This window comes from Schistocerca gregaria, chromosome X (genome assembly GCF_023897955.1).
Source record: "Schistocerca gregaria isolate iqSchGreg1 chromosome X, iqSchGreg1.2, whole genome shotgun sequence".
Taxonomy (NCBI): Eukaryota; Metazoa; Arthropoda; class Insecta; order Orthoptera; family Acrididae; genus Schistocerca; species Schistocerca gregaria.
The window spans coordinates 30,867,606-30,885,920 of NC_064931.1; the positions used below are offsets into that span (position 1 = coordinate 30,867,606).

Genomic DNA, 18,315 nt, shown 5'->3' on the forward strand with positions numbered 1-18,315 from the left:
TAATGTATTGATGGAGTAATCCATTTCATTTCCTTCAATGTATTACTGTAGTACAGGCACAATTGACCCTTGCGAACAACTTTCCAGAATACTCTTCACAATATGTTCGTTGGCTGATATATGTAGACACCGGCGACATCTGTGACTAGGAATAACTGTACTAAATTACAGACATGGAGACTCAAAGGTACACTACAGAGGTAAACACACAGTTATAAGCAAATATTCAATTTAATGTTAAAAACTCTGGACATTTTCGTTACTGATTTCGGAGATCCCTCAACAATTGCTTTCGCCACACCAATTTAAGAAACTCGCTGGAGGAGTCTTATTGATACGCATACGGTATCCATACCACGGATACTGCCACGCTTGCTAGTGCCCGAGGTACGGAAGTCGCTCTGCACAGTTCGCAAAATACGCTCGTAGACAGCCCGGTACATATATGCGAATAGTACGTCCACCAACACCACAAAAATTAGACGTTTCTGCTCATGTCCAAATAGCCCAGTGATCGCCTCCGTGGATTTCAGTTATTACTAACCGAGTCTACATTGAGGTGACAAGTCATGGGATAGTGATACACAAATGGCGGCAGTATCGCGTAACAAAGTACATTGGCGGAGCTATCGTTTTCACATGAAAAAGTTACCGACTCGATTATGGCCGCACGACAAGAATTAACGGACTTTGATCCCGGAATGGGGTTGAAGCTAGACGCATCGGGCATTCTATTTCGGCAGTAGTTGGGGGATTGAATATTCCGAGATCCAATGGGCCAAGAATGGACCAAGAATACCAAATTTCGGGCATTCCCTCTCACCACGGACAACGCAGTGGCCGACGGCCTTCGCTTAACGTCAGACAGCAGCGGCGTTTGCTAACACACAAGTAACACTGCGTAAAATAACCATAGAAATCAATGTGAGACGTGTGACGAACATATGCGTTGGGACAGTGCCGCGAAATTTGGCCTTAATAGGCTATGGCAGACTATGGACGCGAGTGCCTTTGCAAAAAACACGACATTGCCTGCAGTGCCTGTCCTGGCCTCCTGACTCGACTGGAAAGCCGTGGCCTGGTCAGATGCGCCCCAGTTTCAGTTGGTAAAACCTGGTGGTAGGGTTCAAGTGTGCAGCATAATCCACGAGACCATGTACACATAACGGTGTGGGCTGTGGTTACCAGGAATTTACTAGGTCCTGGTCCAACTGAACCAATCACTGCCTGGAAATGTTAATGTTCGACTACTTGGAGACCATTTTCTACCATTCGTGGACTTCATCTTCCCAAACAACAGTGGAATTTTTGTGGATGATAATGCGCTATGTCACCAGGCGACAATTGCCCGTGATTGGTTTGCAGACAATTCTGAACAATTCGAGCAAATGACTTGGCCACCCTCACCCCCCGGACATGAACCCCATCTAACGTTTATGGGACATAATCGAGAGGTCAGTTCGTACACAAAATCCTGCACTGGCAACACTTTCGCGATTATGGACGGCTATAGAGTCATCTTTAGAGTGCAGGGGACTTCCAGAGACTTGTTGAGTCCATTTTTACGCCAAAATGCTTCATTACGCCGGGAAAAAGGAGGTCCGACATGATATTAGGAGGTATCCTGTGACTTTCGTCACCTTAGTGTATGTACATGAGAGTTGTGGACTTTATTCTCGAAGGATTACAGTATTGTTACAGAATACGAGGGAAGAACCCAAAAGCTTCTATTTTCTTTACTCTTCTCTCTTGAAATTGCTTAAAAAATAATTTCACCTGAATATGATTGATGTCCAATTAAAATTAAAATGGTTCATTTCATTGTTCACCTAATTTTCTAAGGTTCCGTATCTCATTTGGTGAAAATGGAACCCTTATCCGATCACTTTGTTGTCCGTCTCTCTGTCAGTCCTATAATAACCTTATTTCTCACGAACGGATAGAGATATCAAGTTGAAATTTATGCAAAGTACTGATGTCTGAGATCCGTTGGCGGTGTAAAAAATTTAAGCTTTTAAGTGAATTGCAGTCCAAATATATGGTCATTTATGTCACCGATTTTGATACTCGCAAACTCATTCATCAGAATCCATAGATGAACTATGTATATACATAATTCTCTTCAGAACCCTCAGAACGCAAGAATTCTGGGGGGGGGGGGGAGGGAGGGGGTGCAAAGCTGTTTCTGAAAATTATCGGCGCCGTAACAAGTTTGAGTGTCAGCAGATTATGTTGGCCCTACAACCACTTTAAAGACCTTACGCCCGCACGCATATTAAAAAGCTGACACCACCCCTCCAGCTGGAAGTATTCAGCAATGCCGCGTGCCAGAATTGGCCACTTCCTAGCTAGTGTCGGGACGCTACCAAGCCTCACCTGCTCTTTACGTGCCTATGACTTTTCATCAGTCAACATACAGAACTCATATCATCAACCTCACTCTCCTCAGGGGGCTCAGAGAGCCAGACTACCACTTCTTTTTTCTGTACCGTCAATCTAACCATCTGTCTATCCTCTCCCCAGGGGCTCACAAATCTTTAATGAGGACGCGCGGGCCAGCATGGGATTTCTGGACCTTTGCAGTACTTCTCCTTTTCCCGTGCTGCAATCCTGTTCTCTCACCGCACCGTCTCCATTATTTGACCTGTGGGGCAGTTTCCATGTTGACAATTATGCTTTTCTCATAGACACAAAGGTCACTTATTTTTAAAAAAATTTAAATCCTCCCATACTTTTTCGGTGACCAGGCCCAGGTTGGACCTCCATTTATTTTCAGAATTTTACATTAGTTCCTACCTCGTGGGCAAGATCGTCCATTGTACCGCACATTCCACTCATGTACCGGTCTGTGTTACGCACCTCTCGCGTGAGTGAACGAATTAGACACCCAAAACCTTACACGGCAGTCAGTTTGTTGTAGAGGGGTCGTTCAGTAGCCGCACAGCCCTAACCTCCTAACAACGTACAAAATGCACTGTAGGTTCAGAGCTGCAAGCTCAGATACACTCCTAGGAGTGTGTTTCTGTCGAGTGTGATGCCGAACAACGGTCACCATGCCAGACGGCTATTGCTGTGACGGGTGCGCGTCCATATGGAGAGCCCCAGTCGGAGTGGTGGCACCGTGGCAAATTATTCGTAATGAAGAGGAGCAAACCTTCATCCGCTGGTAGCCGCTAGGCTCCGGAAGTCTTTGCAGACACGACGAAGCGGTTTACGACGTCAAGTCTTTTCATTTCGTGGCCACGCCATGGGAGGAAAGTAAACTGAATACACGAGGGCGTTCAGAAAAGTAATTCCTCTGAATTTTTTATGTGAAAACCCTTAAGGCTTTTAAAATGAAACAAACACTATTAACATCCCACGCCTTTAATCTTCATGTCTACATATTTGCAGCCCTGTGCCGCTAGAGGGCTCAGAATTGTAGGGCGGTGTGTAACGTAACTACACTCCTGGAAATTGAAATAAGAACACCGTGAATTCATTGTCCCAGGAAGGGGAAACTTTATTGACACATTCCTGGGGTCAGATACATCACATGATCACACTGACAGAACCACAGGCACATAGACACAGGCAACAGAGCATGCACAATGTCGGCACTAGTACAGTGTGTATCCACCTTTCGCAGCAATGCAGGCTGCTATTCTACCATGGAGACGATCGTAGAGATGCTGGATGTAGTCCTGTGGAACGGCTTGCCATGCCATTTCCACCTGGCGCCTCAGTTGGACCAGCGTTCGTGCTGGACGTGCAGACCGCGTGAGACGACGCTTCATCCAGTCCCAAACATGCTCAATGGGGGACAGATCCGGAGATCTTGCTGGCCAGGGTAGTTGACTTAAACCTTCTAGAGAACGTTGGGTGGCACGGGATACATGCGGACGTGCATTGTCCTCTTGGAACAGCAAGTTCCCTTGCCGGTCTAGGAATGGTAGAACGATGGGTTCGATGACGGTTTGGATGTACCGTGCACTATTCAGTGTCCCCTCGACGATCACCAGAGGTGGACGGCCAGTGTAGGAGATCGCTCCCCACACCATGATGCCGGGTGTTGGCCCTGTGGTGCCTCGGTCGTATGCAGTCCTGATTGTGGCGCTCACCTGCACGGCGCCAAATACGCATACGACCATCATTGGCACCAAGGCAGAAGCGACTCTCATAGCTGAAGACGACACGTCTCCATTCGTCCCTCCATTCACGCCTGTCGCGACACCACTGGAGGCGGGCTGCACGATGTTGGGGCGTGAGCGGAAGACGGCCTGACGGTGTGCGGGACCGTAGCCCAGCTTCATGGAGACGGTTGCGAATGGTCCTCGCCGATACCCCAGGAGCAACAGTGTCCCTAATTTGCTGGGAAGTGGCGGTGCGGTCCCCTACGGCACTGCGTAGGATCCTACGGTCTTGGCGTGCATCCGTGCGTCGCTGCGGTCCGGTCCCAGGTCGACGGGCACGTGCACCTTCCGCCGACCACTGGCGACAACATCGATGTACCGTGGAGGCCTCACGCCCCACGTGTTGAGCAATTCGGCGGTACGTCCACCCGGCCTCCCGCATGCCCACTATACGCCCTCGCTCAAAGTCCGTCAACTGCACATACGGTTCACGTCCACGCTGTCGCGGCATGCTACCAGTGTTAAAGACTGCGATGGAGCTCCGTATGCCACGGCAAACTGGCTGACACTGACGGCGGCGGTGCACAAATGCTGCGCAGCTAGCGCCATTCGACGGCCAACACCGCCGTTCCTGGTTTGTCCGCTGTGCCGTGCGTGTGATCATTGCTTGTACAGCCTTCTCGCAGTGTCCGGAGCAAGTATAGTGGGTCTGACACACCGGTGTCAATATGTTCTTTTTTCCATTTCCAGGAGTGTATATAGGTGCGTAATAAACAGCGTGCTGTAATCGAGATTCGAATTCGGAGAGTTCGTCCACACATGGGGCACTGTCTCCTTCAGTATAAAAACGCCAAACCACTCACGAGCGTCGCGACATCTGCAACAATTCGATACATGAAGAATAATTATACAGAATGTTAATAACGTTTAGAGGAATTAGCTTTCACCACGACCTCGTAAATATCGATAAATTCCCCCCCCCCCCCTCCCCAGTACCTAGCCTGTACCTGAACTCGTGGCATCTTGTTTTTTAGTTTTTCTGTGCAAAGTGCTTCCTCACTAAAAAAAGCGACACCTCCTCAGTCACAGGCATTGCTCCCTGCGTCTGATGGTGACATCCCCGTCACCATCATATCATTATGGTTTATTAATTAATTCAACTGGAGTCTGCTATAAGGACCGTCTTCTTAAGAAAGGCCAGTGATGCTACCACATCCTTACCACACTGTACAAGTGGAGTTTTAGAGGCCCTCTCCCCGATTTTTACCCGAGTTTTTTTTCTCTCCTGCTGTTCGTATCGTATCTCGAATGTTCCATATACAGGACGATGAAGTACCACAGGGTCAGTAACGACAGTGACCCTTTTTCTTTGCAGAGGCTGTGGGGTCTATAGTCTCACTGTCCCTATATGTGAACGACTTTTGTACTTACTGCAGTTCTTCGACCAATAATTTTGTTAAACACCAGATGTAAGGTGCCATCAGGAAAGCATAATCCCGGGCTATCACCCATGGCTTCCAGTTTTCCACTGCAAAGACATATGTTGCGCACTTCAGTCGAAGTAAAACTGTTCATGCACACCCATAACTTTACCTTCGTAATGAACTGCTCAATGCGGCAGAGTAATATCGTTTATTTGGAAATTTTATTTGATGCTCTGCTGACACGGCCACTGCAGTTTCGCCAGGTAAAAGGGAAGTTTCAGTTGAAATTCAACACACTCTGCTGCCTCAGCCACACCTTATGATGTAGGCCAACTCCACTCTCTTGCGTTTGTACATAGTTCTATCTAGACTGGAGTACGAATGTCTTCCTTACGAATCTGCAGCCACTTTGACGTTACAGCTGCTGGACCTGGTTCATCACTGAGTGATATGTCTCGTGGTTGGCTCCTTTGGCTGAGTCCTGTGGACAGCCTCCTGATAGAGGCTGGGATTCCTCTTTTAAGGATCAGAGTCCCCACTTACTACTAACTTATGCAATACGAGTCCTCAGCTACACTGAACCCCCAAATCAGCATATCCCCTTCTCTGCCAGGGGGATTTACCTTCCACAAGGACGACCCTGATCTGATATTCCAGCAGCACTTTGTTTGGAGTCTCTTCGCTGCGAGGCCTACGAGAAAGACAGCCCGCGGCACGTACGTCACGAAGGTAGTCCTGTGCTCGCTCACTCGCTCAATTCGGCAGACAAAGTACGTTTCTTTACCTGTTAACACGTAACTAGGCGTGTCCGTACAAACTAAAAGTGAATCTTCTACTGGAATCTGCTATTATGGAATCTTTCTGTTATTAGTTTTATAATGATGAGAAGTACGTGGGCCTACTTATAATTTGTTACGGCTGTACTGGCGCACAATAAAAAAAAATCATGCTAAAATGAATATCAGTTGCATAAGGCAGCACTTCCAGCTTGTAACGAGTACTGTTAAGTAGAAGAGACTAAATGCTGTAAACAAGCCGTTATACCATTTATATCTAGTATTGATCTTAAATTAAATTTTGCTGCAGTACTGTTAATCAGTAAGACTTGATAATAGCGGATTCCAGTGGAAGATGTTAGTAGTTACTTGCCCAGCTGCGAGTTAGCAAGTTTAGAAACGCATTCTGTCTGCTGAGCTGAGCGAGCGTTGGAGATCAGGACTACCTTTGCGACGTACGCGCCGCGGCCTGTCTTTTTCGTGGGCCTCGCTTCGCTGTGACCTCAGTCTCCCTCCATTGAACCCTCTCGTCATGTTAACTTCGCGAACCTCTCCTCCCTTCCCCCCACGGTGCATATGTAATTCAAATATCTGGTTGGTCCTTTCATTTGGGCCAAAGAAAACGATAAACCCCTCAGCATTTTGGCGTTTGTTTCTCCCAGTTCTTGGTGAATTTCCTGGTTCGACAGTAATTTAAACTGAAGTCTCATTGGTGAACGATCTCATCGTCTATGCCTGGTGGCCACGAAAAACACTCACTTCAGTGCAGATGTAGTATTTTTACAGCAAAATTAGTGACCTTTAACTGAGACCTATATTACACTTGCAATTATCTAATCTGTAGTGACTCTCGATTGCACTCCTCTGGACCCAAAGTCATGTAGGGACTCTGGGAAACGATCTTTCAGATCGGTTAGCAAAGGAAGCTACCGAGATGGAAACCCTGGAGATAAAATGACCTGGATCCAAATTGTGGTCGACACTACGTATTCATCTTTTGGAGGCTCAGAATGAGGCTGTGGCCGCTGTGAACAACGTCTTTCCTCATCTGCTTTATCTGTTGTCGACAGCAGCTGGACGTAATGCAATAGTTCACATCTAAATGGCCTTTATATCTTTTCCTGTTAGTTCCGTGAACAGAACTGTTTGGTGTCAGTCAAAACAATAACATCATCGACCGACATTAACTCGATCTATGTTCCTTTACTAGGTCGTGGGCAAGAGGAACATATGGTCACTCGTTGCTGAAAGTCACGAGCATTCTCCGATGGAAGAGCTAGACTGGGCTGAGATGGAGGGCCTGTTTTGCCAGCAAGTTCCAGCGGCGTCGTCCACGCAGGCGTCTCCCCGGCTGGGCCGAGATGCTGCCGACACCGACCCCAGGCGTCGCAAGGAGTCAGCCGAGGTAAGGCCGGGTACCAACACACAAACCACATCACGCCTTTTTTCTGTACTCTGCACTTGCTCTTCGCTGTAGTTATTATAAACTTTCATAAAACGTCTCTTTCACAGGTTGTCCCCTACGTGCCTTACCAGATTTTTTTCTCGGAAACGGTTCTTGCCGAGCTTTTTACGTAAAACACGTTTTAAGAAAACCAACAGGGGGTGAACTGAATGTTGAACACCATATTTCTAGTGTACCACAACCAAAAGAGACAAATCTGTTATTTTGCAGTACTTTCCAAACAAAAAGATTATTTCCCCTTTCAGTACAGTGTTTTTTAAATGTAAAACGGGAAAATTCATTTATTTCAAATAAAAAGTGTAAGAAATGATCTTTTTATAACTACAATATAGCAAAGGAATTTTTTAGAACATCAAAATTTCTGTTACTTCCCTTAAGCGCTTGCTGTTCATCGCGTCAGTTCCAGGAAGATTATTTTGATGGTACCATAGTATCGAGACAACGTACTAAAAATTTCGAGACATGAACATGTTATTCTGAGATCAAATATTCAACCATATTCCAATTTGAAATTTTAAAGTTTTCTTTGTTTCTTCCAGATTCCAGCAGATTTTAGCAACCATTCAATTCTTCCATAGAGGTTTTGCTTATAACACAGTAACTGACAAATGGTGCGAGTACAATTTTCGAATAAAAACGCTCATACAGTACGTCTGGGACACTCGGTATAGACACTCATCAGCACAGTCTGGATTTTTGTGTGATGTCAACGAGCAAAACACGTACATATTTATGTAATGAAAATGGACAAAGAATGAAAGGAAACATCTAATATCACGAAAATCTTTTATTAAATATTTAACAGAAAACAATGATTTCAACTGAAGTCAACTTCTAAATGACACCGTAGCGTATTACATTATCCTAATGTGCATTTAAACGTACCAGAAATACGAAAAGTACATTAAGAAGTTTATTTTATATTACTTTATTCTTATTTCGAAAATCTTACCTTTAAAAATCGTTTACTTTTGAATCGGGTATTTTCAAGCATCAGAGCACTATAAAACTGAAACATGTATGTTTATTTTCTTTTTTAGTCATTGTCTTAATACTGCTGTCTTCTTTTGTTTCAGATTGCACTGCTGGATGGAAAAAGGAGCCTTAATGTTAATATTTTCTTAAAGCAGTTCAGAAGGTATGAATTAGAATGAAAGTCATGTCAGTATGTAGAATACTAACACTCTATCCGTAGCAGAGGTGGCTAATGTTCGCTTGTGCAATGGCGCCCAGCATGGAGCTGGCTGGGTCCAAATTCTGATCATACATTAAATCTTTAACGCCAGTATTCGGTGGGCTGGGGAAGATGTAGTGGGGTAAAGTTTATGATCACCAGACGTATAGCTCAAGTCCTGGATTAATTTACAATGCAGTCTGTAGTGTCTTATAGGTAAGAGTTGACGTCGATTCGTCCTTTGGAAGAAGAAGAAGAAGAAGAAGAAGAAGATGACCTAGACGATCCCATTAATGCTCTTAGATGAGAGCTAGGCTAGGTACTAGCATCATCGTTCTCCCTTTCCCTTACTTTCATCCCAGCACGACAAATACAGCCCTACACTTCACAAGCACTCGTCAAAATCGTCCCAACTGAGCAGATACGAATGCCAAGAGAGTCCAAGAAAATTTATACAGGAGGGAGGTGCAATACTCTCACATAGGTACTGTGACAATCAAACGAACGTAAGTCATAGAGCACTTGCTAAAGTCATAGTATTGTCTCATTGCAATCAGCCACGTAAGCTAAAATTGGCTGAACGAGAAACTTAGCGGAATCACGAGAAATTACTTTAACAAAGCGTTATCACAGGTGACAAATTATGGATTTTCGAATACGGTCTCGAAACAAAAAGTCAAAGTCGAGAGTACCGGTTCCTTACTTATCTAACACACCCCATATACCCACAAACCAAGCGGTGCTGTATATTATCACGGGAAATCTACTAGGGAATCCGTCGTTTACAGTTAACTGAAAGACCTGCAGTGTGATGTAATAGTCCCTTTGAAAAAGCTTTCCCACGGTGAACATTGTAGCAAATACTAACTGAAGTTTCGTTTTTGAGGTTCATCATTAAATTGTAAATATACTATACTCCTTGCAATTTCGCCTTCATATGAGTGCCAATATAGGTTCATCATGAATTATAAATTTGTTTGTCGCGTTACAATTTCATCGTCGTCTGATTTTCAATACTGACAAACTTTACAATAACGTAAAACGTTCTGGTGATAAGTTCCTGTCATCGTTGTAGAACTTGGAGTTAGAGAGAAAGCAGACAAGCGAATCCTTAAGTTACTACTATCTACTTAGGCACTGAATTAATTTTTTTGCCCATGTACACAATAATATGCCCCTCATCGTTATCCAGAAACGTAAGAACATAAATATTTAAGTTAACGATTAATACCTAAGTGTCTAGAGGTTAAGATTTGTATTACTTGTTTCACATAGATATCATTTCGTATCTCATAACAATTAAATGCTTTGCTTTCAGTTCAAACGAGGATATTATACAACTGATCCGTGATGGGGCGCATGATGAAATTGGCGCTGAGAAATTAAGAGGTCTACTCAAAATTCTGCCAGAAGTCGATGAGTTGGAGATGCTGAAGTCATATGATGGCGACAAGTCAAAGCTGGGAAACGCAGAGAAGTTTCTTCTTCAACTCATCGATGTTCCAAAGTAATTAGATACCACATAAATTTGCACTTAATCAGTCATTCGTATACAAATTAGATCTATACTCTTTGTACCATTTAAACCATAGAATAGGCTAATATTATGAAGCTTCAAAGCTGTCCTAATCTGCAGACTAATTAATGATAGCATGAGCGTTTTATTGTTTAATTCTTCATGTCTTTTCGTTGAAGAAGTAGATTTTTTTATCGTGAAGTAGTAAGAAAAACGTATTGTACCTGTTTATTTCTCATTTGTTTTGGGCAGAGTCATAGTAAACAAAGCTGTCACATAATTCTTGTGAAATCTATCAAAGATACACTTACATTACGACAGCTCTTTCATTTCCTCCGTTTTCCTCTTGAACAGCAATTAGGCATTCTTAATTACACATCTTACGTTCTAAAATAACCATCTTTCACAGGTAACTTTTTGAAAGACAGAAAATGCCATGAAATATAAAAAGCAGGTATTTCAGAGTTTATTAGACAAATAAACAGAAGTAATTTTACTTGCGGGCAACCACGATCTCTTGTCAGATCGTCAATCCCATATTTTGTACCTGTGTGTCACTTTTAAATTTACTTGTTGGTGGATGTGCTCGCTCTTACCACATTTTCTAGTCACTCCAGTGAGATATTTCAGCTAATCGACACCGGAATTTGTCGGTTCGGCGTGCTTCGTTTGGTCATGTCTCACTTTCCCATGTAGAAAATGTGCAAGTATTTGCTACCCACAAAAAATATAAATGGGAATAAGTTTCCCTCCATTCCGGTCTCAGCTCAGTGTTTGTCAATTTCTAACAACGTTGCTCATAGTATAATTTCCTTCTCTTATACAAATGTCAGTGCTAGTATTTCAATATAATTCTCGGATGCCAATATAAAGAAACCGTTCCATGAATGTATTACAGATAATATATTAACACGAGAAGAAAAAGACGATGCATTTTTTCTGATAGTATTTCTGGTTTCAAAATGCTTTTTGTTAGTTGCTTCCAGTAACCCACGTTTTGCTTCATTCTGAAATTCGTCTGTAGGCGTTAGTTATTATTAACCCACAAAAAATTAAAGCACTCTATTGTAGCTACGGTAGATTTCGGAATATCACCTACAGATTAGTGAAAATATAAACAATATTTTGATCACTTGTACTCAGCTGTTTCTAGAATCAAAAACCCCATGTTTGCGTCATTCTAATACAATATTTCATTCATGTGCAGTTACAAACTTCGAATCGAGAGCATGCTTCTGAGGGAAGAATTCGCATCGAACATGACGTATCTAGAACCTAGCATTGGTGCAATGATTGTTGCTGGTGAAGGTAAGAAAACAAAATATTTCATGGTATTTATTTTACTGTCGTTCTCAGTAATACTAATGAAAATACCCATTGTTACAGATCTCATGAACAGTGAGCCATTGCACGAAGTCCTTTACATGGTCCTTGTTGCTGGAAACTTCTTAAACTCTGTAAGTCTTACATATTTGCGTAGTTAAATATCATACTATATTACAGGCAAGTTTTTATAGTATAGTTAATAAGAAACTTAGAAGAAATGTGTCGCTGCCATTCTTAAGCCTATACCTTCACCGGAGACTGCACTAAGCAAAACTTTTTCATTCAGTTACCAACACTTACTTCGTGATTGTTATTTAGTCTCTCGAGAGTCAAATACTTCCAGCTACATTAGTTCAGACGGTGATGTTACAAAACCTGGATTATAGGACTTTGAATTAAGTTTCTTTCAGCAACTTAGCAATTTCTTAGCTAAGAAAAATCGCAGAGTTTCTATGAGGATTTGATATTATGGAAAATATGCGAACTATACAACACCCTGTCCTGCAATTGGAACCACAAATATGTTGATCCCGTGAGCATCACATGTGATGTTCTCAATTTGTGTTCACATTCCCACTTGTAACTAATAGCGATCTTAAAGGTGAAGTCGCCATACCGTGTAGCTGTTATCGCGAAGAATGGAATCAAGCATCCATCGCCAATACACGGGCAATCTGCAAATCCTCTTCTGATATTAACAGTTTCCAGTAATCACTTAAGCAAATGTTCATTATAATGAAAGTTGGCAAAAGAAACTCTTGCCTCTGTCTGGAAACAAACCCAAGAACATTCATCAGAAAGTTATAGAAATTATAATGTGACCAAATTTGGTTCCACTTTGCTTACTGCAGAGTACGGTTTTAGTCTAAAACAGTTTTTCGTTTGCAGTTCTGGAACTATTTCTTTTGTAGTTCCGTGCATGAGAGCACGAATGAGTGTTTGGGAACAGGTGACATAATCATACTGTAGCCTTTAAGGAGGATCATTTTAACTGGTCCAAAACTGTTTCGTGTTCTAGGAGATTGCTTCACTCTTGCCTGGGTGGTTCGTTTGAAAGGGCAAGGTCACTTCATAATACGTTGACGAAATCTTTTAAGTCTCATGAGAGAGTCATTTAACTATATATTAATGAAATCGTTAGTTTCCTATGGTCTTAAAAGGTAAAAAAAATAATTAATAATAGATTTACTGAAAGCTTATCAGTTCTTTTCTTTAACTGTAGACCCTAAAGAAAGTTAACAGAGGACAAATACGCTCCAAAAGTTTACAATGTAGCATTTGTAACAGAGCTACCAAATGTTTAAGCTCATAATCCGCGACGAACGAACGAGTGGTCAGATCTCGTTACTGCGGTATCTTTGCACTTTCTCTCGATCGATTTCAAAAAAGGCTGCCAAGAATAAAAGAAGGCATCAGTATCTCGTATGGAGAGCAGTACCGAAAACAATTTGCTTTATTCACACACGATATCTTACAAATAGTAGATGTAGGTGAACAGCAAGATTTCGTCTTTCTAGATTTCCGAAAGGGGTTTGACACTGCACCACATCGACGACTCATAATAATACAGATACGACACATACGGAGATTTTGACAGCTTTGGTACTGTCTGGGTGCATTTTTTATTAATAGAACCCTGTACCATACACTGGACAGCAATTACAACAGATACGAAAGAAAAATCGGCTGTGCTCCGACGAACGTAATAGAATCACTAACGTTTTCAGTAGACACACACAATTTATCATACTGGGTCAGACTCTCCGCTGCTGATGCTGCTGTTTACAGCAGGTGTTCCCAAACTTCTTGTCACTGCGTAGCACTTGACTTTTTATAAATTTGGGCATTCACATTTTAACGAACTCTGAGTTGGGGCGGTGGTCCCCAGTTACAGACGCAAAGTTTCTTCGTATCACGATGCCATTTAACGTAAAAGTGCGTCCACAGCGAAAGCAACCGCAACGCGCCGTCCATTTCCAGAACGGAGCACAGTGTTCGTAGGTGCGCAGCAGTGTCCGGCGTGCACACGCGCGCTTCAATAAAAGTGGAAAACGAGAATAGCCGCCCAGCAGTGTCGCGCAAAAACGAACCGTTTTAATGTAAGGACACTGCGCGAAACTTATTCGTTGTTGAAGAGAGCGGTGCGGCTTGACGTAGACACACCAGCCACGCCAATGCGCGCTGCGCCCAATCTCTTTCCATGCTTTTGCGTGGCACGACACATCGCGGCCGGTTTGGAAGCAACGTAACACCCGATAAAGCTACAAAAACGACAGTTGGCAGTTCACTATGTAATGATTACTGCAGCGCCACAGATTGCTACACAGCATGAGTTGGCAGCAGTTGCAGAGCGGCACGAAAACTGCCGAACAACTGTCGACAAAACCCGATCGCCAACGGCAAAACAAGATGAATTATTCCCCGCCAAGGCAGTGACGACTAATGAAGGGGTGAGTGAGGATGGTACAGTCCGACATTCCTGCGTCCTTCGTACAGTGCGAAACAAGCATTCTGGAATACATCCATTTTTTTAAAAATTATATAGATGCTATTTTTATCAGTTTTCTATCATTTTACTTCAAAAATAATGTAAGTGAATAATTATACTTACTTCATACTGTGTTTTGTTTACGTGTATGTGTACCACCTGAAATGTCGCTGTGTACCACTAGTGGTAAGCGTGCCATCGTCTGGGAACCCCTGGTTTACTGTAAAGCAAAATTAGAGCACGTGTAGAGGTGTATAGACAGTCACTTCTTCTTCGCTCTGTATCCAACTGGAGAAGGAAAGGAAATCGTTCTCCAATACACTCGGCACAGTGTATCGTGCAGTATTTATATTAGGGACAGATCATAAAATGTTTATTTAATTATTTTTATTTACAGGGCGGCTATGCAGGCAATGCGGCTGGTGTAAAATTGAGTTCTCTACAAAAACTGACAGATATCAGAGCCAACAAACCTGGCATGAACCTAATTCATTTCGTAGCAATGGTAAGCCCGCTACACTCACTATTATTTCAGTCTATTAAGTATATCATATTCCTCTAAACACTACTGTGGTACTATTTACAGCAAGCAGAGAAGAAGAAGAAATCTCTCCTGAAGTTTCCTGAAGAAATGCAAGCACTAGAAGAGGCAACGAAGTAAGTTCATCAATATTGTGTACGTAGAAAAGTGTCTCACGATGTAACCATCTGTTATTGACAATTCATGATGTTTCTGCTGTCAATAAGTGGGAATGCAGAGGATCGATTAAAATATGTGATCAAAATCTTGGCAAGTTTGTGTGCATATACTTATTCCAGAGCATCTGCAGCTTCCATACACTTATATTCCACATCATGTATAAATAGTGAGGGTTGAAATGTAGTAACTTTACAGCTGCTCCTAGAGCTAACTGTTTTGACGGCGGTATGAAATTGAGATAATGTATTTTAGCTCCTAGTAAATCTCCCGGGTTGTATGGTTGTGGTCCGAGAAACTTTTCCGCTTTTGTACAGGAGTGCGCTGTTCCTCGTCCTGGTGACTCTTGCCGACTGACAGGTCAGACGTCAGACAGCCACGTAAATACTGTGAAAAAGAAGCGTTGTACAGGCAGTGAGCTCAATACTAAGCTGGAGAGACTTCTCAAAAGTGTCATTGCATAAAAAACCGTGACAGCGTTTGGTGGGTATGCCAGACTGACGAGGGGCATTCAACGTTGTTGTTACTGATTGAGCTTGCAACTCTCAAGCGATTCTTCCACTGAACTAAAGTTAAAGCTAGACAGCGCCACGTAGTATCACTAAACAGGAGTTTCATTTCTCCTGTTTAGTACAAGGATTTGAGAGCTTGCCCCGATCCATCATGGTGGCTGTGACGTATTTCATCCAGAGCCGTGCATCGTGCCACGTTTACCCTGCCGAGCCCCGCTGCAGCCGACAGCTTCGTCCTGTTGCCCGCACCGCAGGTACAACTGTGTCGGCAATGGATTGCGCGAGCCGAGATACGCCGTTGAGGCCCGCGGCTCGTCAGATACAACGCCGAGCCCAGGTGTCAACAAGGCAGCGGTGGGAATGTGTAACTGAATGGTCGCACATGTGTGGAATGCGGAATTGGCTTCTGAATCGTCTGCATTACTTTGAGAATCGTGATGGTTTGATGTGCTAGGGGTTTAGCCGAGCGGTCTTAGGCGCTGCAGTCATAGATTGTGCGGCTGGTCCCGGCGGAGGTTCGAGTCCTTCCTTGGGCATGGGTGTGTGTGTTGGTCCTTAGGATAATTTAAGTGACCGCAACTCGTGGTCGTACGGTAGCGTTCTCCCGGGTTCGATTCCCGGCGGGGTCAGGGATTTTCTCTGCCTCGTGATGACTGGGTGTTGTATGCTGTCCTTAGGTTAGTTAGGTTTAAGTATTTCTAAGTTCTAGGGGACTGATGACCATAGATGTTAAGTCCCATAGTGCTCAGAGCCATTTTTGATAATTTAGGTTAAGGAGTGTGCAAGCTTAGGGACTAATGACCTTAGCAGTTGAGTCCCATAAGATTTCATACGCATTTGATGTGCTAGGAACAGGGTGTTCTTGATCATTTACAAGGAAAAATTACGTGTAATGTCAAATGATGGATGTAATTGAATTCAAAGCAAATGGTTTAATAGCCCTAAAGCTTTTATAACACTTTACATTTCACCTGTACCACACCAAAAGGGCTGATGGAGCTTTTGCACAATGGCTAGGTCTAGTATGCAATATTTAAGTATTACATACTTTTCAGTTAATCTGAAAGTTTTCATTACGGAACCGCCTGGCTCAACCCTTCCTCAGAATTCACTGAGGACGATCTGCATTCTTCGCGTGTGACATAACTTTGATATCAGGAACCACAGAAGGTAAAGACGGTTTCAAATTACTTTCGCTGTGAAGTTTGTTTTTGGATTTATTTTTATATACGTGTAAGAAGGAAAAGCATTTTCTCCATGATATGCGGACAAGACAGGTAATAAACTTGTTACCGTTTTATTTGATAACATTGGAAACGCCATCATTAAGCTTAATCAGAAACTTATTGGTGACAAATATTGACTTTCTGTAACTTAGTCATTGTAAGTTTCAAGTAGCTACTCGTTTCAAATTACACTTCATGTAGATTCCAAAATTATTGTCTTTTCTAACTGAATGCGAATACAGTTGTTATTACTAGATTGAGCATGAAAATAGTGTTTGAAATTTTTCCAAATCCCTTCAAATGTTCCTTAATTTTATTCCTTAATTTTATTTCATCCGAAGTAAGTTGAATTTCTACTAGGAAATCGTGAAGCATGTAGAAGCACTCAATTGTTTGGAATGTAGACATATTTCCCAAACTGCAAGGCTTTTAACGAACAATTAATATGTTCTTGCACATTACACAGGTTTGTGTTTGGTCCGTGCAGTAATAAATTTCAACTGCTGATTTTAACTACACGTTTGTGAAATAAGCTACAATCGGACTCCAGACTTTGCCTAGGGAAAGGTGTATTTGGCGAGAAAAAGATAAACATCATACAGTATGAGAAAAGTTCTGCTGTGATTAACGGTCTTACATCCATGTTAGTCAGTTACACTTTTAAATACTTAGGTTAGTATTACAAAAATTCGCTAATTAGTAGAATGGTAGGACGACAATAATAAACTTAACTATTTCCACTACATCGTAAAGTACAGAGATTTTTCATTTGCACCTAACAATAAGTTGATTTAATATTTATAAGCGGAGATTTGAGTATCCATCATGTTGCTGATGTTACAGCCATCAGTTATTTTAATATAAGACCGGAGGTGAAGCACTGTGTCGGTAAATACTGTGCGCAGTAAAAACCTGCTTGCAAAGAGGCGACAGAGATTTCGTGTGACGCCACGACTTGAAGAGCAACCGGCGGACTCGGGCTGTGGCGGGCGGCCGTGCGACTGACTGGCAGCCCAGATGTCGACGCTACGGTCCCGGGCGGGCCGCGCAGGTCACCACTTGGTTTCGTGTACTAGTCTCTCCACTTCTCTACTGAGCTCACTGAGTACAACTTTAAGTAATCGGCAGAGATAAAACTTAAGCACGAAACTTAGTAATACATGGACAGTTGCTCTACAGAACCGATAGATAAGTTTTATCTTTGACAGATGACAGTCGATAGTTAAGTTCTATCTTTGACAATAATTATCTGTGTCGATCACGCCTAAACTTCCACTGTGCCCCTTTCTCATATTATTTATGTCGCTGTCCGATGTCTGACCTCTCAGTCGTCAGGAATCAGCGGAACGAGTAGTACTTCTGGATATGTCCAGCGTAGCTCTCGACGAAACGTTAGGAAGAGAAAAGTTTCGTGGACCACGACCATGTAACCTGAAAGATTTACCAGCAGCTTCATTGTATGATAACCCATTTTCTTTGTTCTTTCAGTGCGTTGATAATAATTAACCCACAACAAATAACGTTCAGGAGAATTTGATGAACATTTAGCTTGACATGTTCAGGAATTTCCACAACTCAGTTTCCTCTTTGTTGAATGTA

The 18,315-nt window shown here is 42.8% G+C and overlaps 1 protein-coding gene across 2 annotated transcripts in view; it reads left to right on the forward strand.

Moving 5' to 3' along the window:
* LOC126298492 (uncharacterized) overlaps window positions 1–18,315 on the forward strand; it is a 1,054,904-nt gene that overhangs the window by 974,079 nt on the left and 62,510 nt on the right. For both annotated transcript variants that reach the window (XM_049989828.1, XM_049989829.1), the window contains 7 exons: window positions 7,523–7,717; window positions 8,854–8,915; window positions 10,270–10,458; window positions 11,675–11,775; window positions 11,854–11,924; window positions 14,679–14,786; window positions 14,868–14,938. In XM_049989828.1, the coding sequence (XP_049845785.1) occupies window positions 7,523–7,717; window positions 8,854–8,915; window positions 10,270–10,458; window positions 11,675–11,775; window positions 11,854–11,924; window positions 14,679–14,786; window positions 14,868–14,938 (797 nt within the window). The remainder of the gene's footprint in view (window positions 1–7,522; window positions 7,718–8,853; window positions 8,916–10,269; window positions 10,459–11,674; window positions 11,776–11,853; window positions 11,925–14,678; window positions 14,787–14,867; window positions 14,939–18,315) is intronic.